This window comes from Diadema setosum, chromosome 1 (assembly GCF_964275005.1).
Source record: "Diadema setosum chromosome 1, eeDiaSeto1, whole genome shotgun sequence".
NCBI lineage: Eukaryota > Metazoa > Echinodermata > Echinoidea > Diadematoida > Diadematidae > Diadema > Diadema setosum.
The window spans coordinates 29,081,984-29,108,317 of NC_092685.1; the positions used below are offsets into that span (position 1 = coordinate 29,081,984).

At 37.6% G+C, this 26,334-nt stretch overlaps 1 protein-coding gene across 2 annotated transcripts in view; it reads left to right on the plus strand.

Annotated features, from left to right (window-relative positions):
* LOC140229360 (C2 domain-containing protein 5-like) overlaps positions 1–26,334 on the plus strand; it is a 36,896-nt gene that overhangs the window by 1,899 nt on the left and 8,663 nt on the right. The window contains exons 4-24 of one of the 2 annotated variants that reach the window (XM_072309648.1): positions 112–157; positions 629–809; positions 1,356–1,441; positions 3,080–3,210; positions 5,204–5,317; positions 6,069–6,229; positions 6,734–6,834; positions 7,644–7,661; positions 10,090–10,198; positions 10,843–10,957; positions 11,412–11,579; positions 12,542–12,658; positions 13,104–13,193; positions 14,339–14,396; positions 15,848–15,901; positions 16,589–16,663; positions 17,249–17,311; positions 23,585–23,686; positions 24,705–24,812; positions 25,657–25,717; positions 25,964–26,025. In XM_072309648.1, the coding sequence (XP_072165749.1) occupies positions 112–157; positions 629–809; positions 1,356–1,441; positions 3,080–3,210; positions 5,204–5,317; positions 6,069–6,229; positions 6,734–6,834; positions 7,644–7,661; positions 10,090–10,198; positions 10,843–10,957; positions 11,412–11,579; positions 12,542–12,658; positions 13,104–13,193; positions 14,339–14,396; positions 15,848–15,901; positions 16,589–16,663; positions 17,249–17,311; positions 23,585–23,686; positions 24,705–24,812; positions 25,657–25,717; positions 25,964–26,025 (2,020 nt within the window). The remainder of the gene's footprint in view (positions 1–111; positions 158–628; positions 810–1,355; positions 1,442–3,079; positions 3,211–5,203; positions 5,318–6,068; positions 6,230–6,733; positions 6,835–7,643; positions 7,662–10,089; positions 10,199–10,842; positions 10,958–11,411; positions 11,580–12,541; positions 12,659–13,103; positions 13,194–14,338; positions 14,397–15,847; positions 15,902–16,588; positions 16,664–17,248; positions 17,312–23,584; positions 23,687–24,704; positions 24,813–25,656; positions 25,718–25,963; positions 26,026–26,334) is intronic. The other variant, XM_072309649.1, reaches the window with a different exon arrangement.

The following is a 26,334-nucleotide window of genomic DNA, read 5'->3' on the forward strand; positions in this document are numbered from 1 at the left end:
CCCCAGCAGGGAGCTGAAGCTTCAGGCCATAAGTGTCTTTGAGGAAGAGCACTTATCAAACAGATTGAGTGGAATATGACGTCATACATACATTCATGTAATTCTTTGCAGGGTAATGGATCATGATACCTACAGTGCTCATGATGCCATTGGAAAAGTGAGTATTACTCGTTGTCTTTGTTGATATGATATGTACCAGAGGTGCCTGTGTTCAGTTTTTCATTCATCATCATCTATATCCAGACATTGTAATTTCTTCAATGTTTTCATAAGTGGCTCACTTACACAGCTTCATAATGCAAGCTAATCGAGAAGATGTGAACAGGATGAGAGTAGTTAAAGTGCTTTGTTGAGGTTGGGAAGACTACAACATTTGACATGGATTATGGTGATTGACGTGCAAGAATTTCACAGAAGTGGCAAGCAAATTTGTGTTAGCGATTGTTAATAAACCTGAGGATATACTTCCAGAAAAATAATTCATATCAAAGTTGAAAAGTTAAAAGAGGAATGAAATCAAATGCCCCAGAATACTGATTTTATTAATTCTATCAAAATCTTGACGAAATGCTTACTGTGGGATGTAAATGATTATGATTGAAATTTTACATCAATTAAACTCCTTCAGGTGTACATAGATCTAAATCCCCTCCTGTGGAAAGATGGCGTCTCGGACATTGCTGGCTGGCTTCCCATCTATGACACCATGCATGGCATTCGTGGGGAGATTTACATTATTGTCAAAGTGGATCTCATTGAGGATGTCAACAGGTTCAGGCAGTCCTCCGTTGGAGTGCACTTTTTTAATAGTGAGTGCTTCTCCAGGAGTGGATCACCTATTCCAGTGTGTGCTCTTGTTTTTGTTTTTGTTTTCTTATTACGTAATCCTTTGTTTGCTTTGAGTACCGATTGGCACAGGAAACCCTGTAATAATGTTCACACTAGTGGGCAATGTCCCTGGCACAAAAAGGGTTAGACTAATCATAATTCATGTCGGTGTATGTGCAAATATTAACATGTGGGCAACCTATTCAGTATCATGAAATTCATGGATAGTTGTAAAGTATAATTTCACCCCATGCTTGAGTTAAGCTATGATAAACACAGTATTAAAGTCGGGCTAACTAAATGGAGGCAGTTTCATGATAATCAGACATAATGATTAAAAGCAATGGAATTTCAAAATTTCATGTTTTCACCAAATAGCTCAATGTCAAGACATGCCCCTGTCAAAATGGCCGTACCACTTTGTGAACATTTCCTACTCAACCTAATTAGGTGGGAAGTTCAACTTGTCAAATTAAATCATCTCTCAGACTGTAGTTCTTTTGATGTTGTATCTATTCATTCAACAGCAAGCACAATGCCATCAGGCTACATAGTCACAGCGATCCATGGCTTCGTGGAGGAACTTGTGGTGAATGATGACCCAGAACATCAGGTAAAGGATTACAGGAGGTGTATGAATTGTGCTACATCTTCATTTTCTGTTGGTTTCATCTTTTTTTTTTCAAGGATATCATCATTCCCAAGTGCAAATATTTTGTGTGTGTGTGTGTGTGTGTGTGTGTGTGTGTGTGTGTGTGTGTGTAAGCAATGATTGTAAACATAGCCATTGATATAGTGTCGCATAATGGCTTCTGTGTGTGATGTACAATTTATAATTGCACTGTGAAATTTAGATGATTAGCTGAACAGTTCCATCTTGTGTTGACAGGAAGACACTTTAACACATTCTCTTTTCTTTTCAATTCTTCGCATGGTGGTTCCTTTTGACTGAATGTTAAAGACATACTATCATGATACCCAATATATGTTGTCAGATAAAATTTTGCTTGAATTGAGATATAAAGGATCCTTACATTCGTAGTCTTTGTATACACTGTACCATCACTGATAATGAAGAGAGGGTCCTTTGTTTTATATACATTACTGTGTGGAACTGTAATGCCAAGGAACTGATAATGCAAATACCAAGACATTCTTGATAATATAGTCCAGGTTAGGTAGAAAAGGCTCAAAGAGTTTAACAAAAACTGTCAAGAAAATGACTGTGGTGGACTAAGTAGTTGCTATGTACTTTTACACAATTGATATTTCCTTCTGTCTTGTACTAGTAGATGTAACACCTTTTGATCATGTCCCTCATAGTTGCAAAGTGAAGATAAAGAGGAAATTCAGGTATTGAAGTTAGTACTCATTGCTTATATGCTGATAAATTTATCTAAACAAGAACATTTATTCTTGTCTAGATGTATTTTGTTATCACAAGATGCCCTTTCTTTCTTTCTTTTTTTTTGGGGGGGGGGAGGGGGAGGGATAGTAGCATTGCAAATCAGTGTATGAATGCTCAGGTGATGATTTTGCATTCATGAAAGTCTCTTGGTATCAAGTGTTCTCTTTCGAGGAGTTAGCGATAAGTTCAAACTGAATATTATTGAATACCACAGACTGCCACAATCAAAGAATAATTATATTATATTGGATGGCTATGAATGGGATACCAGGGAATATTGCACGAGTTAGGGCCAATATTGCACGAATCGAAGATGAGTGCAATATTGACCCTAAGGAGTGAAATATCCCCTGGTATCCCATGAATCAAGGTCATCCAATATAATTATTATCATCTATACTATCAAGTAGAGCAAGCATAAACTGCTCAAAATTACCGGGCTTCTTCTCGTCTTTGAAGTTGACTCCTGGCAGTCGCGTCCCAGCACTGAAAAGGGGAAGCCCCTAAAACTGCGTATGAAACAAGCAACTAGCAAGATGTTTGCGTGCTTGTGAATTGTAACAAAATGCCGCGCACTAGTAGCAAGCGTTTGCGCATTCAGCAAGCGCTCGCGTTACAGACAAGACAGAATTTAATATGGTGTGATCTTGAACGGCAATTAACCACGGTAGCCTATGGGGAATTTATACGTTGGTCTATGCGTTTCGTTTAATATGCTCCGATATTGAACGGTAAAAATTGAGCGGACTACAATACGCGTTTTCAATGCGCCGCTAAAACGTCCTATATAGATGATAATCTGTTTTGTTGTTGATACTGATATCATGCCTCTCTCTCTCCCAGTGGATAGACATGATCCGCTCCCCACGAGCCTCCAACGAGGCACGTCAGAGGCTCTTCTCCAAGCTGTCTGGGGAGCTGCAGAGGAAGATCGGACTCAAAGTCTTGGAGGCAGAGGGCAATGCAGTGCTGGGGTACAAATCTGTGTTCCTTATGATTAGCCTACCGTATACGCCATATATTTAGCGAGTCTAAATTTTCGCGAATCGGGACTTCCCGACAATTTGGCGAGTGGTTAAATTCATGATTGTGGAGAACAGCACTGGTCACAGAAATGTATGTATGCACGTTACAAAGAAATATTTAGGTGTGTTTTTAAATTCATAAATAGCACCCGCCTTGTGAAATTCACGAAATTAAAAACATCGTGAAATATTTGGTGTATACAGTATGCTACTACCTGTAAAATTACTGTTTTTGTTGCTACTAATAAAACTACCCCCACTGAGATGACGACTTCTACTACTACTACTACTACTACTACTACTGCAACTACTACTACTACTACTACTACTACTACCGGTACTACTACTACTACTACTACTACTACTACTACTACTACTACTACTACTACTACTACTACTACTACTACTACTACTACTACTACTACTACTACTGCTACTACTAACTACTACTACTACTACATGTACTACTTCTACTACTACTACTACTACTACTACTACTACTACTACTACTACTACTACTACTACTACCGGTACTACTACTACTACTACTACTACTACTACTACTACTACTACCGGTACTACTACTACTACTACTACTGCTACTACTAACTACTACTACTACTACATGTACTACTTCTACTACTACTACTACTACTACTACTACCGGTACTACTACTACTACTACTACTACTACTACTACTACTACTGCTACTACTAACTACTACTAGTACTACATGTACTACTTCTACTACTGCTACTACATGTACTACTTCTACTACTACTACTGCTGCGTAGAACTGCTATCCCTGATTTTACCAATACTGTTTTGTTTCTATGGTTGCCAAAAGTTCATAACCTCACTGTTGCAGGCCATAATATTCAGGCATAGAGAGTCCTTGCTCACTCAGTGGTTGCAGGCATAGGACTGATTATATTCAGCTTGCACAGTGGCAGTTTGCAAGGTGACATTCAGGCTTGGAATCTGGTAACATAAACATGGATATAAACAAGCTATTATTTCAACTGGAGAAGGGAGAGATGTCGGCCAAGAGAGCAAGGTCAAGAAAGAGGAGTGAAATTCTTAGTCTTGAGATTCAGACCCAAATCTCAGTGAACAAAAGGATTGATATCTCACAACTGCTATAACTACGACACCTATTAATATAATACATTGGAAGTACTACTGCTGCTGGTTTTTCCCTAATACTTAATAAGTAATATTGCTTTCCTACTAGCACAACAACTACTACTATTATTACTACTACAACTACTGCTGCTGCTACTACTTCTGTTACTACTTCCACCACTACTGCTGCTGCTGCTGCCACTACTACTACTATTACTACTACCACTACTGCTACTACTACTACTACTACTACTACTACTACCGTACTGCTACAACTTCTTGTACTACTACTGCTGCTGCTCCTGCTGCTGCTGCTGCTGCTACTACTACTACTACTACTTACTGCTACAACTACTACTACTACTACTACTACTACTACTACTACTGCTATACTGCTACTGCTGTTACTACTACCGCTACTGCTACTGCAATCACTGTTACTACTACTGTTTATATTGATGCTACTTTATAATTATATTGTTCCATATAGAGTGCAAACCACAAAGACTGTTAGTACAGGAACCCAAGACAGCAACATAGACCCTCTTTTCTATAAACTGTCTACCATGCACACACAGGTATGATTGTACAGTCAGAGGTTACTCTGGTCCAGTAGCAAGCCACAAGCTTGTTGATACTTTCATAAAGACATTGCCTGTAGTTTAACTCTATAAAATAGCAATACAAAAGAAAACAATCATTACCATAATGTTTTAAACTGATTCAGTCAACTGAATGTTTATTCCAGTGCAGTTTTTCCCTATTCACACTGTAGCAGATATTAATCTTAGATGCACTATATGCACATATTGGCAGGTACTGGCAGTGCTTCGACCTGGAAGGAGAATCCGGAGTGGTCGTCAGGGGAATTGGTACCATGGCAACCATACAGATAGCAAAGTCCCCGCCCCCAACAACTCCTCAAAAAGAGTAAGCCAATGATGATTGCTGTGTTTTAAGAATTCTCAGAGATTGCTGTGTTTTATTAATCTGTTCAGATGGCTTCAAATTTTACAGTGTTAATGAAAAATGACAAGCCAAAGGAGAAATTGTATTATCCACCTGTTGAATGTGATGGGCCCAAATCATTCATTTAGTTTAAACCACGCACTGTAAGTTTTTAAGTTATGATACATACTCTGGAGGAGATGACATGTGGACCGATGCAACAAATTTTACATTGCAACTGATTGACAATCAGTTTCATGAATTTGAAACGCTACATTACCTTACATCCACAACAAAGAGAAGTATTGATGAATTTTATGGACAAACATGAATTTACATGCTGATGATCCATTTTTCTCTAATTTCACAATGTTTGATGAAAGTTGATTGAAAAACCACTGAAGTCAGTGTTGGTTCAAGGTCTAGACCTCTATTATGATACGTGTGTTACCAATTTTGTAAATGTTGTCTTTTGAAAAAGACAATAACATACAAAATTTCTTGATCTCTCACTGTTTTGCCAATGCAACCTGTTGCATAAAATGCAAGTTTGTACCTTATATGATATCTGTGAATACCCAGGGGGAAGCCTATAGTATGAAAACTCATAGATAGTAACACATTACCTTAATGTGAGATGGAGGAATTTTGCTGCCAAGTGACTTGAAGGTGTCACAAGCAAATCAAAAATTATGAAAATTTCTAGCAAACAATCTAATTTCAATTATTGCAGACTGAACACAGTAGAGGAGCAGGTTCCAGAAGAGACCCAAGTTCCCTGTGGATCACCGGGGACCGCAGTCGGGGTTGCCAAGCCAGTTGCCATGCCTCACTCACCGACAAAGAACCCGGTCCCCCCCAGATATGCCTCAGACTCCGATCTTGCCGGGCAAGGTAGGAGAGTAATTGTGGCTGTGTGAATGGTGATCAAGGTTCTCTCTTTCATAATGAGTTCAGCTGAGTTTTCCACTTCAAAGTCACATGATTTGTGTGATGTTCCCAAAAAGCAATGTCACTCTAAGAATCATCGATGTTGGGTTTGAGGGGTACATTTAGTGGGCATTTATGGAGTAAACCCTGTATAGTAAGCTATCTCGGGAAAGAAAATCTTACAATGCAGCCAGAATTGCCCCCTTTGAGAAACCATCATGTTAATTGATGTTTGATAGCACCAGAGCTTGATATTATTTCTGCCAAATTATCATCAAACTTATTTTCTTTGACGTTGTGATAGGGAATTTTTTTTTTTAATATCATTTGGACGTGGTGTTAATTAGCTGAGCTTTCCGCCTTATTCCTCCCTAGTTATCCTGCATGCAATGTACCACTCTAATCAAGGTCTTGTCAAAATTTAGGGGGCCTTATTCGTTTCTTGCTTTGTCGTTATTCTATTGATAGCTGGCAGCCATGGTACAGCAGGCAGCAGTGGAAGTGGCAGTGGACCGCACAGGGTTGGTCTTCCCAGAACGATACTGCCCCAGAATAACATTGACATGCTGGTAAGAGCTTCTCTAGTCACACATACAATTCTTTAAATGATATACCCCAAAATCATTGTTGTCACCCTTCAATGAAAACTTTTACAATGATTAGTCTGTCAGTTTCAGTGGTAAAAACAAGTTCAGAGGTCATAGATAGAACTATCGTATCGAGATATGTCTTCACATAAGGCAATTCATGCCATGAGATTTTATGACATGCCAATCACTCTTAAAATGTAATGAATCTTGTCTTCAAAATATCATGACACAGTATATATTGCAAATCATAATGGCTTTGCTACAATCTAGTTTACTTGCTGGTTTTGACCATCTCTTCTGAAAGTTTCCATTTCGTAGTGCAAATTCTTTTGTAGTTTTGTAGCCATGGTATGTCTTATGTTCTATACCAAATGCCTACATTCGGAGAATATTTTGTAGAAGTGTTAAATAGTTACCAATTAAAATTGTGATGAAATTATGCAGAAATGTAATTATTTTTGATAGTATGACACAGATTACATCAGTTTTCAGATATAAATATACAATTTTGAAACTGTAATGTCAAACTGAACTTAAATAAGCAGTTTTATGTGCAATGCCCATAATTCTCTCAAACATTATTATGAGATTGAAATTCATGTGGACATATCCAGAAATTGCCACATTTTGTTGTTACACTCAATTTGATGTAATTAAAGTGATTGAAACAGCTAAAATGGGGAAAATGGGGAAAAAATGACCCTTTGATGTATTCAGTGTTTGATTGGCCTTACAGTGACCTGATAATTAACGCTGCATATTGATGTATGTTCAATTGCCTTTGAAAGATGCAACATGGTGATACGGTGAGCTCTTCCCATGATACAGCACAATAGCTTATTATTTGTAGGTCTTACATGGGTCTGTGTTTGTGCACCAACTCAACCTTGTTTGACCCTTTGGGTTAGATTATAAGTTTTCATTAGATTCAGTGTGTTACTAACTTGTTGCTCTTCTACCCAATGTGTGTGTGTGGTTGAAGGATTTCTTTTTCTCCTAATGTCCTCAACATTTTAATCTGAAATGAAAAACAAGTATTATTTTCTGAGGTATATGTAGAACCTTAGCTGATATCAGATCTGACATCTCACATCCCCTGAATTTTATGAAATAGAATTGTTCTTGAGTTCGAATCATCTTGACTGCAAACGGTGGAGTGCCTTTCTGTTTAATATTGAGTTTAATTGGTTTTTTGTCATGTTCATGACAACAACAAAAATGTAATTACCTTTTCTTTGAGTGAGCCATTTTTTGGGCTTATACATAAAACTAATTCTCTTGGAGAAGACATTTCTGTAAACACAAACTAGATGAAGGGTCGCTGTGGAGTCAGTCTCAAGATAATTTTTTTAACATTTGCAGATCGTTGACACAACCAAGTGCCATGCAAAACAGAGGAAATCAGTGGCGGTTTAAAGTAATTTTGGTCATGATAATCAGGAGTAGGAAAGGTGAATTTGTTTAGCACTTGTTATGAAAATTTGTATTGTTTTTTTTCCTTAAAAGTGGTGTGTTTTATTTTCATTTTTGCTGAATTTAAACTTAAAATGCTTTTCGATCGATTAGCTCCAAAATGTGAAGAATCTGTTTCAGAATTGTTAAAACAAAGAAACAGCAATGATGAAATACCCTCCATTCTGACCCTGCCCCCTTGCCTACCCCCCCCCCCCCAAAAAAAAAAAAAAATCCCAAGGTGGTGGTGGTGGTGGTGGTGTTTGTGTGTGTGTGTGTGTGTGCGTGCTGTGAATGAAATACTTTCAGTTCGTATAATCTGCAGTTTTATTGCATTAAGAACAGAACGTAATGTACAAGATTTATGTTTGCTCTTTTCTCCATTATGATAACATTGCTACAGTAGTAATCAGACAGCCAGATTACCATAACCTTATAATCTTTTTCACCTTCCGGTGTATGCAATCAAGATTCACAATGGCAATGTTAGTTTGCTGTTACTTTGCTGAAACCTGCAAGATTTTGTGTTGCTTTTGAATTACCAGCTATCATACTATGACAAATTTACTCATCGAGATATGGAAAACACATTTCTGAGTGTTTTTGAGCTGTATTTTTTTTAATGATTTATTAATTATTGTTCTTAGTATTTCACAAAAGTACAGTCAAACAAATCTTCAGCCTTCATGATTTATGTAAAATTGTTTTGCTTGCAGAGTTTCAAGAGTTTCTAAGACTTAACAGTTTGTTTATTGCTGATTCTTCCGTTTGAAACAATTTTAGAAGCTTATTTTCCAGTTTCTTCCTCATATTGACAATTGTTTGTAAATTTCTGTCAGATTTTGTGCAGATTTAATTTGACTAGTTCTGATCTCATCCTTCTTCAAAAAATATATATGTAGTGATATTCAGAGGTACCAATGTACTGTAATGCTGATAAGATGATGACAATTATTTTCTACAGGAAAATTTCCCCAGCATTTGATGGGTTAACTTGTCTGATAAACTGATACAACACACAAAGAAAGTTGTTAACCCTTTGTGTCCTCAAGGACTTAGGGTGAAACTGCCAAGCTTTTTTTTAATCATCATTCAGTAATCAGTCCCATATTGATGGAGTTGCAGATTTGTGAGTCTACTCAGTTCTAGCAATGTACCTTAGTCCAACTGGGTAGGCTGTGGTGATGCAATGGGGAGTAGGAGGACTATGTATCAAAAATTTTATCCATTGATGATTAGTTTTCAAATTTCTGTGCTAGTTGGTGAGGAAAGCACTCTAGTGTACGTGCAAATCATCACGCCAATTGGCAAACAAGGCAAAGGAAGGGTTATACAGGTGACTTCTCTCTCCCCCTTTGTATACTATTGACACTATCCTTCTTACAATCCTATTAGTTTGTGAGTGCACCACATCACCCTGAGTTTGTGTGCCGTTCTGCAGCAGTTCATTCCTAACATCCAACGCCACTGCTTGCCATTGCAAAGTTTAAACAACTTTCGTTTTCCCCCCTGCTAACAAAGACTTAATCCCTTGCATGCAAAACTCCCCAATCATAATTCCATGGTAACCCATAGAATGCTGTGCCTGTAGGGATTTTTAACAATATTGTTCTGCATACAACAGAAAATTAAGCATGGCGATGATACAGGAGAGATATCGTGTAAATCTGCTCGTCCCTTGCTCAGTGAAACCTATGTGATATGACATGAGAGTCATAGTAAGTGCAGTGTAAAGCAATTTCCACTAGAAAGTGCCCTGCTTGCCTCTATTTCTTTCTCCAGGAATATCCCTTCTTCACCATCTCGTCATTTCCCGCCGGCTTTCTGGTCCACCTTGGTGGAATGGTCTCGGCTAGATCTGTCAAACTCTTGGACAGAATCCACAACCCAGGTAACTTTTCACCCGGCAAAGTCTCCTGGTAGTTGTCATTATATAAATGACTGACAGTCATGATTGTTACAGTATATGCATGGCCATGCTTCTTCACACTTTAGTAGAACATGGGAGTTCATATTTGTGCAAAGCTCATTGGGAACAAGGATTAATTCACTGTCAGTTTCTGACTGCCCGTACCTGGTGTCCAGTTTGCTCGGTTGGATCCTGAGCATTGTATGTACATTTCGAGCGCTTGGCTCATAATCAGTGTAACGCATTGTGTACAGTTTTGTATACAGCACAGATGCTGCCAAAGAATCTTGCTTGACTAAAGTTAACAGTTATGAATAAGCTTACACTATGGTGCACACATTTGCTGACAGGTAATTCTATTGTAGCATTCTTGTGCTAGGTGTGATTACTGAATGGAACATGGAGGGTAGTGAACCAAGACCAATTCAATCAAAGAATCATAATGTCTGATGACTGACTCTACGTGACAATTATGAGTCATACCATCATCATTATCATCATACATGTTTTTATCAATATCGTAATTGTTGTTATGATTTGCATTGGTATGATGATTATTATTGTATCAAACAGGGACTCTTGAATGACTCATCACAATCTTTCGCTCTCACTCTCTTCCTGGACAGACGAACCGGAGACGAGGGATGCCTGGTGGAGGGAGCTCAGAACCGAGATCCGCTCCCATGCCGTTGCCATGGGATGCCATGCTGTGGTTGGATACAAGGAGACCACCAGCATTTGGTATTAAAATTCTCTCATTCATCCTGCCAGTCAGACCTTTTTTTTTTTTCTTTTTTTTTATTTGCATGAAGCCACTATGTTTTAAAGGACAATTTTACTTTTGGAAAAAGTACACATTCTCTCAACTGTACTGACATATGTTAAGGATAATATTATTCCTCCTGCCTTGTGAAAGAGGCAAGGCAAGTGCTGTTTTATTATGCAAGACAAGTTAAGTATGTTGAATTTTTATCTAAGATACTGGAAGAGATATTTCCCTCTAAGATACAGGAAGAGATGCCACTGGATTCCTTGGTGAAGAAATTAATATCTGTGAAATTGAAAAGACTTCCGATTTCCTTGAAGATCGTTGATGCCTGATATAGGTAAAGATTGGTTCATATTGTATCATTTTGGGTGGCTCTCTTATCTATTATTTTCCTCCTTTCATGGTCTTTCACATACTTTGTAACAGTGAAGAAATCTGTTTGCTGTCTGCCTCGGGCACCGCTGCGATTGTGAACTTGGAGGCTGTGCAGCATAGCGCCCTCAATCAGCAGAACAGTCCAGTCCTCACCATGTCTCTGGATAGGACTGAGTTTTACAAGGAGCAGCAGGCAACAACGCCCCCAATCATAGAGAGGTAGATAATTGCTACACCTGTTGCGAATCCTCATTTCTCTCTTTTTCTCTTTGTCTGCCTGTCTGTCTCTATTGAATGTCTGTATCCAACTATATAGCTAGCCAGCCCTCTCCACCCTCTATCTATCTCTGTCTTTTTAATATCTATACATCTGTCTATCTATTTTATAGCTATCTATCTATCTATCTATCTGTCTATCTATCTATCTGTCTATCTATCTGTCTATCTATCTATCTGTCTATCTATCTATCTATCTATCTATCTATCTATCTATCTGTCTACCTATATGTATGTATGTATGCATGTACTTGTTTATATGTATAATTTCATGTATATTTGTAACTCCAAGGTGTACTTCACATTTGATAGAAGTGCACCTTCAAAAACTTAATTCTCAGTATTCTTTGAATGGACCTTGTGTCACAGTGCATGTCTAAAGTGAGCATAATCAGTTCTAGCTCAATAGAAGTTCAGTAAATATGTACTCCAATATGTCTAAGATCATATTTGCAATTAGAGTGATGTGGCACAAAAGTAGGAGATTTCAAGATTCTCGATATTGTGTACACTATGAACATTTGTGAATTTAAAGCGAACTGTCCCAACTTTGAAAGTACATTTGTATGCTATCCTAGTATTCTTGCTGTTATTTCATGTGGAAAACAGATATAAAGATAAAGGTAGATGCATTGAGGAATGTATCTAATAACATTTAGATTTTGAACAAAATATCTGTGACTTACTGTTTATACAATGCATAAAAGTAATAGTAACTACACTTCAGCTAAAGGGCTCTTGTAATGCTGGAACTTGCGCAATTCAGATATAAAACATGGATGTGAAAAGGTATGGTTAGAGTAGAAGTTTGTCTGTTGATTTGTTTGCTTATGTGTTGGTTTTTGATTCCTCTTAAATTGTTCAAATGGCTTCATTTTTTTTTTTTTTTTTTTTTTTTTTTACAGGAATGATGCTGGAATCCCCAGCCCTGACTCATACCCACACTGTTCCATGTGTCATCTCCCGTACAACGAGTCAGCTCTTCCGTTTCCCGTTCAGATCACAAAGTGTGCAATATGCAGGTATGCGTCGAAAGAGATTGAACTGACACACAGATGCTAGAGATGGATTTGGTAAACAGGAGTGCTTGTGTGTGTGCCGTGCACATTTCGAAGCACGTATGCCATGAAGTATCTCGAAATGCATGTGAATGTTGATTTGTTCCTGCTTACTTTTTTTTTTTTCTGGAGCTCCTAGAGTGATGTATATGAATAGCATCGTTTGCTTCACTGTGATGATGTGAATTTTTGTCTCGAAAATCAAGTATTGTTTGTTTCACAGAACTGTTCCTCCAAAAAGTCAATTGACATATTTAGAATTACCACATCCTCCATCGTGTAATACAGCCAGCCACCAGTTGTTCATTATACATGTGCTGATGTGCACTAATTTATCTTATATCTGCATATTGCAGTTGATGATGTTTTAATTTGCATTCACATTCATGGCTGATCTTTATTCCCCCAGGCGTAACAAAGTTCCAGATGTCCTGTTCACCACCATAGAGCCGCCACCCAACCTGCAGTACACAGGGCATGGCTGCTGCATTCAGGCAAGGTGAGAGTCATTCTAGATTGTTGGCATATCACTTCCCCGCAGATAATTTTGTCGCAAAATAAGTCTTCTACTGGTTATTTTGTTGCTCTTGATTTTGACATAAGAATAACATTTTTGGGTGATTTTATACTGAATTACTGATTTTTTAACAGATCCAGACATAATTTCTTTTGGCCCACCATAGCAAAAAACATGATTGTTGCCGCTTCCATTCTTGGTATAAATGCGCCATAACATGGATTTAGTTTACAAAGTTTGGGACTGCAGTGTCTATGTTTAAAGAGGAATTCTGGACCAGTTAAAAGTTTGCCTGAAAAGAAAGAGTAAAATGTTGTAAGCGCAATTATGAAAATTTGATGAAAATCATATTAGATGTAGGATACTTATGATGACTTCATCAATTCAACTATTTGCATGGTCATATTGACTGTTCAAGAACTTTTTTTGTTGTTGATGAAAGTCAGTGAAACTTCACAATTTTGATACTTCTTATATTTTTCTTTCTTCGTATTTGATTAAAGTTTCTCAGTTGTGCTTGTGAAATGTTATTCTTTCTAATCAAACTAGGTTTTGACTGGTACAGAACTTCCCTTTATAGGAATAGACTAGAAAATAGGTATATAAGTATGTAATGGTAATGCTGCAGTCCAGAATCTATCAAAAGAAAATCATGAGGACAAGAACAGTATAGAATAATTATATTTACACAAAATAATCACTCACTGCAAACAAACTGTTAGTCACACTGTTAAATCCATTTGATTTATAATGCGCTAAGATTAAAGTTCAGAATATGCAACCCACAAACCCCATTTTGACTCTCATTCTTATTCTTATGTGTGTCTATACGTGTGTGTGTGTGTGTGTGTGTGTGTGTGTGTATGAAGATAATATAGTGTATAGCTCAACAAGTAGCATGCAATAAACACAAACAGTATGCATCCTGTTCACAGGGGCCTCCAGTACTTGTATACATGCTTTATGTTTGAAAAAAACAAAAAAAAAACAAAAACAAAACGACAAGAAACGAAAAAGAAATGACCAGAAACCAAAACTTAACTACTTTACTTTCAATAGACATGTGTAAAAAACTGTCGAAGAGTTTATTTAAAGCAAATCTTCATCTGTTTCCGTCTGTTTTCCAGAGTGTGTCGAAGCAAAAAGAAGACCACTGGGGAAGCCAATGCAGCTCTCATAAGTGACGTAAGTTGCAGCTCGCTTGTTCTTGTGCATTACCGATTGTAGTCACCTCTTGCTCTTCATTTCAGGATGTACGTGTATGTCTCGGTGCATTTGAAGATGAAAATGTTTTCATTTTGTGTAAAATCGGTTTATGTAGAACCGTCTGTGATATAGAACTTTTAATTCTTTTAGAAAATAGGGAATACATGATGTGTCCAAACTCATACGTCTGAAAAAGAAAAAAAAATGGAAAACGCCTTTTGACAATAATATAACAGCAAATTTCTATGTAGCACATTTTAGACTTGAAAAGATTTTCAATAGCACTTTACAAAACAAATCGTAACATAGTATAAAAGTATGAAGTGCAAATAGAGCATTTGTGTGTCAGCTAACAGTATGCACCTTATCACCAAGATTTCCAGAATTGGTAAGTTACGGCACAGATATCTTTTCAGGAAACAAGTCAAGTAAAGCAAAAAATGACAATTGATTTGATAAATATTCACTTTATGACTGTGAGGGAATGCTTTCACTTCTTTTGCTCCTTTAGAGTTGTCATGATTTCTTTTGCTTGTGATGTAGCCTTAAGGCAGGGCTCCACACTAACTTCTATATGGGGCCACCAAAATCATCAATTTCAAATTTTTGGTGGCCCGAAAGAAAAATTTGGTGGCCCGAAAAAAACCCCAGTAAAGAACATTTAAAGTCCTGTTTGTTTGTTTTTTTAATGAGTCACACACTCACTGCATGCATTTATGCATTTCCGGCGCAAAAACTTACAAATTTATTGACATTCTTTTCAAAAAAATGTGGTGGCCCAAGGTGGGCCACCAAATTTGCCCTTTTTTGAAATTTGGTGGCCCAACTTTCATTTTTGGTGGCCCCGGGCTACCGGGCCACCTTTAGTGTTGAGCCCTGCTTAAGGCAATGTATCGCTGGTTGTGTATTGCCAGAGGATGCCAGACAAAAATGTTGAAGTTCCAGAGCAATAGAAAGATAATCTGAAAAGAAAGGATGAAATATTACAAGCAAAACAGTGAAAACTTGAAAAATAAATGGATTAAAAGCAAGGAAGTTTCACTTTATGGTGCTTAAAATTTGCTAATTTTTGCATTAAAGTTTTCGAACAGTTGATATGAATATGTAAATGAGTGAGCTGATGATGTCATCACCTCATAATTTTCCATTGATCATGTACAGAATAAGAAGGAGAAGAAGAAATAATGGAAATTTCATTCTTCTGTCATAAAAGTGTGAAATATGTTATTCCTGGCTGAATTCAATTGAAAAGATATGATCAGGAGCCAGCTCAAACAGTTATGAGGGGTTAGAATAATTGCTTTGTTACTCCAGTAGATCACTTAATGCTGGTAAAAGATTCCTCATATTCGAATGCATTGTTTGATGCAATGCAAAGCTGTGATGGTTTTGTGAAAATGCATATCTAGACTTTGGTTTTTGTTTTGCAGGCTCTCCCCTTCATGGAGTATGAACTTCATAGGCAGATGATCAACAAACTCAAGGTAAGCATCCTTGGACAGTCAGTTTTTGGAGGGGGTCTTTTTGTAAGTGATGAAAAATTTGTGTTTCTCCAGTTTTGGATTATTTTGTGCAGATGGCAGGTGTTCATTGTGTTATCATACAAATATTGTAATGCTTGGAGTGTATCTTTGCTGCTGTTTTTGTATTTAATTGTTGCGTACCAGCTACTTGGCCACAAATAGTGTGTATATAAGTCATTATGTTTTGTGTAGACAACTGCACATTCAAATCAGCATGCTGAAGTTACATTTAACCCATTGAGGATAAAGTGATTTTGCTATAACAAACATTTCCAATTGACACCTGTTTGCACATACTCGGGACTGGTACTCAAAGAGTTAAAATTGTCTCAATGTTGAAAGTCACTCAATTCATTTTATAGGCATAGTATCTTACAGTTTCTGAAAGGAATATGAATGTAATATAGTGATCATTTGAAATTCCCATTGATCTCTGTGCTCTGTGGTAACACATGCGTGGTGAAGTCATAAACATGTGTTTAATCCACAAACATAGCTACAGGCACTGTGTTATTATGTTTTGATATCAACCAGGGGTCATTCTGTTCCTACATAGGTTCTGTGTACCACAATAACTCTCATTAAGACCTAACTAGTCCTAACTTGTCTCCATGCCTGCATGACATTTGTTTTCTGTTTGTATTACAGGTGAAAGGAATGAACTGCCTGTTTGGTCTGAAAGTCCAGGTCAGTGTTGGGGAGACTCTGCTGGTGGGGACAGCGGTGAGTACTTGAAATCTTTCTCATTCTAAAATATCCAGCAAGCAGATAGAGAACTGATTGTCTTGAGAGGGAGCCGGGTGCTTTTGCTGAAAGTTGGAGAACTCAATTTGCACAGTGACTTGCATCTTTCAGGATGTCATCACATGTTACCATGTCTGGAAGAGTCACACATATGTGAGACTCATATATATCTCATACTCTGTGATTTCAAAATATCTTTAATATGCATGATGGTCTTTTGATTTGTAAAGCATGCTTATAGGTATTAGGAATTTACCCCCAAATCATCTCTATGAACTTGTATGTTTTGTTTAATCCATTAGCCACCCTTGGTACAGATAAGAAGACTACAAAAATTCATAACTTCTGAATGTATTGTTTGCTATTTCTCACACTTTACTGATGTGATCTGCTTACATTTCTGAATTACTGAATCCACATGTATATCCTGGGCAGAGTTTCCCTTTAAGTCCACCAACAAGCAGTGATAAGACATGCATGATCATTGACAAAGACTTTCAAAAAAAGTCTTGCCAGTTTCCCAACAGCATTATGCCACAGAATCTGAATCTTTCCTATCTGCAGACTGCCACAGCTGTCTTTGTCTCAGCCCTACCCCCTCCTTCGTCCCTTCGAATTTCGAGACAGGTGAGACGTAAGCTCGTATCAAGTCAGTGGATCGTGATAATTGCGGCCATGTAGACCATGGAATTTAGTGGAGGAATCAGTGTCTACTTATACACACAGACTGGAAAGGCATTGAGATGACATCATTGTAAATGTCCTAAAATGTGTTTTGTGGTAATGCTTCCCCTGTAAACGTGATTAGAGCAAAATGCTGATCGTAAATGCACAAATTTAATCATGTTTCAAAATGCCGATTCTGGCCTCGAAAAGATAAGCACCAACACTCCCTAAGTGAATTCATGCCTATGGAACTTAAAGGCATAATTTACCATTTGCAGATGAAAGCAATAGTGCTTTAAAATAGTTCTAAAATGTGAGTTAGGGATAGAAACAACCACTGTCAAAATTTGAATCCGTATAATCGATGTTAAGTGTTGTTAAATACACAAAATGTGAACAATAGTTATAATAAAAATGTTTCCAGACTAAACCGTATACAGTTACGGTTTACTGAGAAAAACCCTGATATCTCCTTATATTTTAGGTTTTATTGCAAATATTTCATATGGTAGGATGTTTTATGATACAACAGACCTACACATATGCATCAAATGTGATATCTTGAACATTTTTGAAATCACTGCTCCCAAAGGTAAATTGGACCTTTAAAGGTCTTGTTTACCTTTAACCCTAAAAAGACTGGGGGGGGCCTAAAAGGCCCCCCCTCGACATTTCGCGCGATTACTCAGCAACACGCAATGCTCTCGCCGCGATGCTCTGTGACTTTTTTCTTTCGAGTTTCCCGCACATTTTGACACCAAATTTGTGACCCCCGGGGGTACGGTTCTGAAGTTACATAACTTTTTGTACATGCACGTGAGACCGAAAATGGCTCAAAAATGCGATTTTGTGTACAAAGTCAATACAAATTGAGTTTTATCACATGGTTCATATAAATATGCTTATTTTTACTCTCAATTGCTAAAATCAATTTGTTTTAGTGGCATTATGCTTCAAAAAGGGTCTGCCACAAATTTTGCTGAAAAAAACAACAAAAACAAAAGGTCAAAAAACAAAGAAATACATAAGAAATTCATAAAACAATAAAATAAATAAGAAATTAATTTTGATACCGAATTTTTTTTCAAGTACAATTGCTAAGAATGCTACACAGAATATCTAGACCAAAAATGAGCACTTTTGGAGCTTTATTTACTGATTTAGATAAAAAAGGTCTGATTTCTCGCATAAATTAGCATAATTAATCAAAATAAAATAAAAGAAGACTATTTTGGAAAATTTAAATATACGATCTTGTAGATTACATCGCACACTACCATTGTGCAAATTTCCGCGGCGGTCGCGCGATCCATGGCCGAGATCTTAAGGGGGGGCCCTTTAGGCCCCCCCCCCCCCAGTCTTTCGAGCTACCAAAATAGCCCAGTCTTTTTAGGGTTAAGAGCAGTGATTTAAAAAATGCTCAAGATATCACATTTGATGCATATGTGTACGTCTGTTGTATCACAAAACATCCTACCGTATACAATTTTCACAACGAGATATGAAACTCGTCAGACTGACGAGTTAGGTGATACGCTTGGGGTTATCAGATGTCGGTCATCTGTGATCGACAAAGACAAGAATGTGATATAGACACCTTGAAGTTATAATTGAGTTTGCATGCAAAACCGTTTCCCTAACCTCTCGGCCACGGGACATCCACGGAAATGGTAAGGCAAAAAAGAAATGTATAGATATTACAGGGAGAAAAGTCAATGCCCACTCAACCAACGTGGCCGCGTGAACATGTATTGCATTGCTAGACGGAAATGCGGCCTTGTAACTACTGATGTCGCTATGCCATTTCTGGCAACTTGGGAAAAATACGTGCCGTAAACATAAAACCTATAATCGGCTGGTTTTGATACCTTGCCTTTAATCACAATTTTCAGTGTGATGACGTCATCAAAGTACAAAACAATGATGTGGTCTTGAAAGACAATTGTTCAAAGTACAACACCTTCGTCGTCGTCATTACATATTATGATCAGTTTGACAAAGTCAGCCTGCAAAATTTTGCAGCAGTCGAAGCAATATGGTCTCCAACACAAAAAAGAGGGATATGGTGTGTGTGTGTGTCTGTGTGTGTGTATAGGTGCGTTTATATACGAATGTGATTTCTACATGGACGATATATGTAATACAAAATTGAAGAAAAAAAAAGTAAAATAGCTAAGTAATTTGTTTCGTGATCTTGTGGGGTTCGAACCCGCACGTGTGCAACCTCACTTCTCTGAGACGTCGCCTTTAACCACTCAGCCATACGTCTCGACGAGAAAAAAAAGAGGAACGTAAACTTATGTATGTGAAAGATGAATCAGGAATCGTTTTGTCCACATTCCATTCTCATTTTCAGTTTTAAACTGCAAAATTGTCAAACTAATAAGGAGATTTCAAAGAATAACATGCATGATTACTGCAGCTTATTGTCTCAGTTACCACACACTTAAGTTACAGAGGAAATGGAGCAAAATCATCTGAGATAAAGGTGCGTAAACGTTGTCAAGTTAATGCACATAAAAAAAAAAAAATCACCTCCCATAGAGATAACACGTAAACTTGTCTGATTTTGAGTCTTTACCTTTAATAACAATTTGAAGTATGATGGTAAGTCTTCTTGAACCAAGAGTGTGGAACGCAAGCTTCTACGTGAAAGATGAATCATGACGATCACCCGTGACCGACACATCTTCAAAGGGATCAGTTATTAGAAGTGGAAGCCCTCGTGCCAAGCATATTGTCTCAGCAATTCCAAAGCAATGATACCCTTACATTTATGCATACCATAATTTCCCTCTGAAATCAATGGTAGGTATATTCATGTACAATTGCTTGCCTTGTCCATAAACTTTGCTTTACAAACTTTCAGTGAAACGTGTCATAACATAATTCTGTAACTCCATTAGCAGGGATTGACTTCATAAAGAAAGATATATCAAATTGAACGCTTAGCGCGTATAACTAAGGGGGATTTTAGCCTGATGCTCTGTTCTTCACTGCTCAGATACCAACAACACTCATTACCTACGGCTACGTATAGAGAAACAGCCATGACGAAAATAAGTTATTCCTTTTCTTTGGCAGATAGACACACAACCCCTTTAAACCACACTATAATTGACATGGAGGGACATGAAAAAGTTCATTACTACTACTGAACAGTGATGCCTTCTACTCATGTGGCACAAGATACCTCTATAGCAACATAAAACCTGTCTACAACTCCGTTATTGCGTCAAACAATAACATCCTGGAATTTCAAAGAGATGAGCGAGACGCCATACACCTGGCCTAGAGTTAATTCATTCAGTTGCCATTCCTGCTCCAGTTGAGTTATGCAAATTATTTTCCGACCTGTCTTGTGACAATATAACAGGAACAAACGTAGAGAAAAGGAAAGGGAAAAGGAAAGGTGGCAAGCGGGGCACTGTACCAAGGGCAATTTAAACAATACGTATGATAAATGAAGCAAATCCAATCTAGAGCCTCCGACAAAAAAAAAGAGGAACTTGAGCGACTGTGTGTCGTGGGGTAGTATAATTGATAAGATAATACGATAAATGACATCGATCGGAATAAAGCTGAACTGCCAAAAGAAACACAAAGAAAGAGAGAGAAAAAAATGATAGCGTCCTGCGGGTCTCGAACATCTCGTCCTAAGGTAGTGCATAATGACCATGCAGCGCGCTAAGTGACTATAAAGCCACACGGCTGTACCGAAGATTGGATGTGAAATTTATCTTTAATCTTTTTTTATTTATATATATATATATATATATATATATATATATATATTTATCTTAAATATTTATACCATATACAACATGAAAAAGTTCATTACTACTACTAAACAGTGATGCTTTCCATTCATGTGGCACAAGATACCTCTATAACAACATATAACCTGTCTACAACTTCGTTATTGGGTCAAACAATAACAACCTGGAATTTCAAAGAGATGAGCGAGACGCCATACACCTGGACTAGAGTTAATCAATTCAGCTCCCATTCCTGCAAGTTATTTAAACATACATGTTCCTACCTATCCTGTTACAGTATAACAATAACCAATGAAGAGAAAAGGAAAGAGCAAACGAAAGGTGGCAAGCGGGACACTGTAACAAGGGGCAATTTACAACATTAAGTGTGACAAAATTAATGAAGCAAACCCAATCTCCAAACTCCAATACAAAACAAGGGAAATAGAGCAGCCGTGTTCACGGGTTACGTACACTTGATAAAGTAATACGATAAATGACATCGGAGTAAAGCTGAACTGCCGAAAAAAAAAGAGAAAAAAAAGAAAGAACGGATAAAAGTCCTGCGGGAGTCGAACCTCTCGCCTTCCGGTATGGCGTTATGAACAACCAGCGCGCTAACCGATTATGCCACATGGCTGTCCTGAAGATCGAGTGCGAAACTTAAATCTAAATACTATCGTGACAGTGTTGACTTGTGATGGCGCTATTCAACTTCCCACAAGTGGCAGCGTGGATTCGATCAATATACAGTTGCAAAGAAAAATTGGGAATCGTTCCGTACAGATTGCATTCTCATTTTCAGTTTTAAATTGCAAAATTGTCAACCTGATGAGGAGATTTGAAAACATAAAATGCATGATTACTAAAGCTTGTTGTCTCAGCTACAACATATTTATGTTTCAGAGGAAATGGAGTAAAATCAGATGAGGTAAAGGTGCTTAAACGTTGTCAAGTCAATGCATGGTTTAAAAAAAAATCACCTCCCATAGACATAACACGTAAACTTGTCTGATTTTGAGTCTTTACCTTTAATCACAATTTCTAGTATGATGACGTCATCATATTTCAAAACCATCACATGGCCTTGAAAGGCAAATGTTCAAAGTGCAACATATCTGAATTTGGGGTAATATTGAGCTTAAACAACAGAGATACGAGCAAATGAATGTCAGAAACAGTACCTCAAAAAAATCAATTCCACTTTTTTGATTTAAAATGACGATATGATGACGTCATCGCGTATTCCTGGCAATACTGATACTTGGAATGTTACTTACAATTCATATACTTTTGTAATATGCAATAGAAATATAGGGTCAACGGACGATTTAAAGAGCTATGGCGAAATAAACAAAGACATGTTTTTTCACTATATTTGCAGAAAGACGCGCACGCGGAATTTCAACTTTGACGCCAGTGCATTCCTTTGTTATAGGTCGTAATCGATCGGAAATCAATGGATATTATTACTCAAAGTATCAGGAATCCAAATCAGTCAAAAAAATTGCATTTTCATGTTGCTTACGGGCTCTGCGCGCGAAATTGCGCGGACGGATGCGCACGCGAGAAAATGTTTGAAACGCTTAAAATTGTCTGAAACTTCGAGATTTCCCATTGGGAAGTCGTTTTGAGCCTTTTAAAATTTTGACGCGCGCTTACGCGCGCGTAATGATGACCTGTGTAACTAGCGTTAAAAAGTAAGATAGAGCGTGACCTGAACTTCATGTCCACCGAAAATGATACAGAAATGACATCTAGTTATGAAGTTATGATCGATCATGTGACAAGGTCCGAAAATCACAAAATGGCGCCTAGATGACGTCATAGGTATGTAACTGTCATGAAAACCTTATTGTGGCTAGATTTTGTCATGAGACATGTTGACTGAAAATGTCATGTTATTTCGTAATGTCATTCTTGAGATATTGACGACACAAAATTGTCCAGAAAGAAAGAAGAATAAAAAAAAATAAAGAGAGATTTTGACAATCACAATAGGTGATACGTTGATAGCGTATCACCTAATAAAGACTAAAATATAAGGAGATGTCAATATTTTTCTCAATAAACCATAACTGTAGACAGTTTAGTCTGGAAACATTTTTATTTTGTGTATTTAACAATATGTAACATCAATTATATGGATTGAAATTTTTACTGTGGTTGTTTCTGTCCGTAACTCACATTTAGAACTATTTTAAAGTACTAATGCTGGGTTTTTCTTTCATCTGCAAGTGGTAAATTATGCCTTTAATGGGAAGGAGTAGGTGAATGAATTTTTTTGTTACTAGGCAGTAGGAAAAGAAACGTCCATAAACTCTAATACACTGCAATAACATTATGTCAGACTCTTGCTCTTCTAATCTGTATTCTACACAGTAAAGTGAGAGGAAGATTAATGCATGTAATCAATATATGTCTACAGAGATTGGTTATCAAGGATACCCATGTTCTGTGTCATTGCACTTTGCAGGACACAAGTGGCACAACGGACAAACAGGTGCAGATTTTCCAGGAGAGATTGGATGCAATCACCTCCAGAAATAAAGAGACCTATGGTCTCAGTCATCCACAGGTAAACAGTGTTCATACAATTGTATAAAGCAGTCTGGGAAAGACAATTACAGTGTAGCAAGGTAAATTATGTAATCTCATCAGCATTTTCGCTATTCATAGGCCTACATTGGTTGGTAACTGCTGCAAGATGTGGCGAGATTTGATTTGCTTTGTTTGCTTCTGTTCGTGAAATTGAACCTTCCACACTGTCGATGCATTGTTGTGTCATTTCTGTATGTGTGTATGTATGTGTGTTTGCTTGTGTGTGTGTGTGTGTGTGTGTGTGTACCCATAGTGTGTATGTGATTGTGTTTGTGTGTATAAGTGTTTATGTGTCTTGGACTGTGCTGTGTGTTTCTGAATATGAATTCTTACTACTACAATACCGTATGTCCCCCCCCCCCCCCCGCCCCCCCCCCCCAAAAAAAAAAAAAAAAAAAATTACTACGGTAACTTCCGCAATGATTACTTTGAAAATAGGGAAGCAATCCAAAGACAATGTCAGGGTATGAAACTATAACTCATTTGCCCACATCTTACAGAAAACCCCATTCAATTTGCTTCAGTGGTCAAAGAGAAATGAGAATTTTTGTAGAGCATGTCAGGAATCCCTTCCCTCCAAGTTCTGTCTGTAGTGTTTACACATTAATATGCAGTTCCAAGAGCATCCAAGAGCTAAACTTGAAAGAACCAGACTCATGACGTGCTTTACAATAATCCACATTTCTGTGTGACTTCCTCTTCCAAGTTTTATGAGATGTGGAAAAATAAACTTGAAACTTGAAACTTGAATGTGGTTATCTGCAAAATAGAGCTACTTCAGCACATCTTGCTTATCATGTCAGTCTGGCCAGAATACAAGAATGAAATTTGATGTACAAAGACTGTTGCAACATAGAAAGTATACAAATTTATGTTGAGAATTATCACAAAGAGGAAGCAAGTTTGAAGGAATAAGGGAATGTGTTAAGGATGAAGTTCAGTTTTGTGTTTGAGTCAGAAACACAGGATTCAACTCTCATTTGGCTTCTTGACAGGAGAGCAGCGGTGCAGAAGTTGACGGGGCGCCCACGGGCCACACCAGCACCGAGGAGCTGCCTGATCCTCAGCTTTCCTCTGGTCACAGGGAAACCTTTGTCATAGAGGTCAGTCCTCGTAGATCAAATCTCAGCCTCCTCGTAATACTGTAAAACCAGAAACGTTTGCCGTATGAAACTTTCACGAATTGGAGCTGACAACCTTTTATAGCTGCATGACACTTTCGTGAACTGCTGACAGTGAAAAAATTATGAGTATAATTATTACATGTACTGGATTGTGTAGACAAAAGTTTTGCTTGCATTTTACTCTCGCGAATACTGGCTCCTTGCTGAATTTGCGAAAGGTTTATGCATGAGAAAATTTCTGGTTTTACAGTAGTCTCCTTTTCTGTGTACATGTGTCCCTCTCTTCCTGTGACTTCATCTTCTTGTTTTTTTTTTTCATCTTCAGCTTCTACTCCTGCTACTTCTGTTTATTTTTTATGTGCCCCTACCTTTGTTTTGAGTTGTACTGTACTTAGCTATATGTGCTCTCTCATGATCTTTCATATTTAAGACTACATTTCTCTTACTGCATTGTGAGAATGGTCTGATGTCATTATTGGAAGTGCACTGGCAGTTCATTGAAAAACAACAATGGCAGCAATATGACGAGTAAAACAGTCACTGAATAATGCCTGTCAAAGTTGCATGGATGCTGTGACGTTATGATACCCTTCCTGTGAATTTTAGAACATCAGTGAATTAGGCTATTAATGAAACTCCAAAAGTTTTTGATGGGGATGATGCTGAATCCACTTTACCAGCAGACACAAAAGTGTGGAATAACAAAAATTGTCATGTCGTTTGGATGAAAGCAAATTCCATCATGTTCAAACACTCTCTTTGCACTTTGAAAGATCAGTGTGTCTGTGCCATTGTAATGTTGTTGTCTTTTTGCTCCTATTAGATTGATGACATTGAGGACACAGAATCTGTGATTGAACTCTTTGAGCAGGACCTACCCCAAGGTATGTCTTCTAATTCTTTTTATATCATTTATTCATATAGTCTATATTGTTTACTTTAGCTTGTTGCAGCACAGAAGGCCCCTGCATCATAGAGAATTTTAGCTGACTCGGAGACTAATACTGTCATTGCAAATTGTAATACCAATGGCTACTTTTTTTTTTAAATCTTTGTCTTTGTTTTTGTTTTTATTTGTGTGCGTACTTGCTTCCCCTTTCTGTAATTTCTCCACTTCATCGTTGCTATAGGTTTTCTGAGTTGCAGTACAGAGGTGTTTCCAGGGAACATGGAGCCTACCCAACATCTACAGGTAAGTTTGTCAGAGAATGATTATGAAGCCATTGCAAAGTTCTGGTCTGAAACAATCACCATACACGAGCTATTTTTTTATTTTTTTTTTTTAATTCCCCATTCACCTATGTCATGATTATGCACACAGCAGTTTAAATCAACAAACAGGACATTTCTGGTTGTGGGATTACTCTTCTCCTCAAATGCCGGCTGACTCTGTGATCTGTCACCTTTTAAATACTTTGCTACCTCATCGAGGATTTCCTCCTCAACCTACATGTTGAAAGGCCAGAATGAGGAAAGTCTAATTCTGAACCTCATTGTTGAA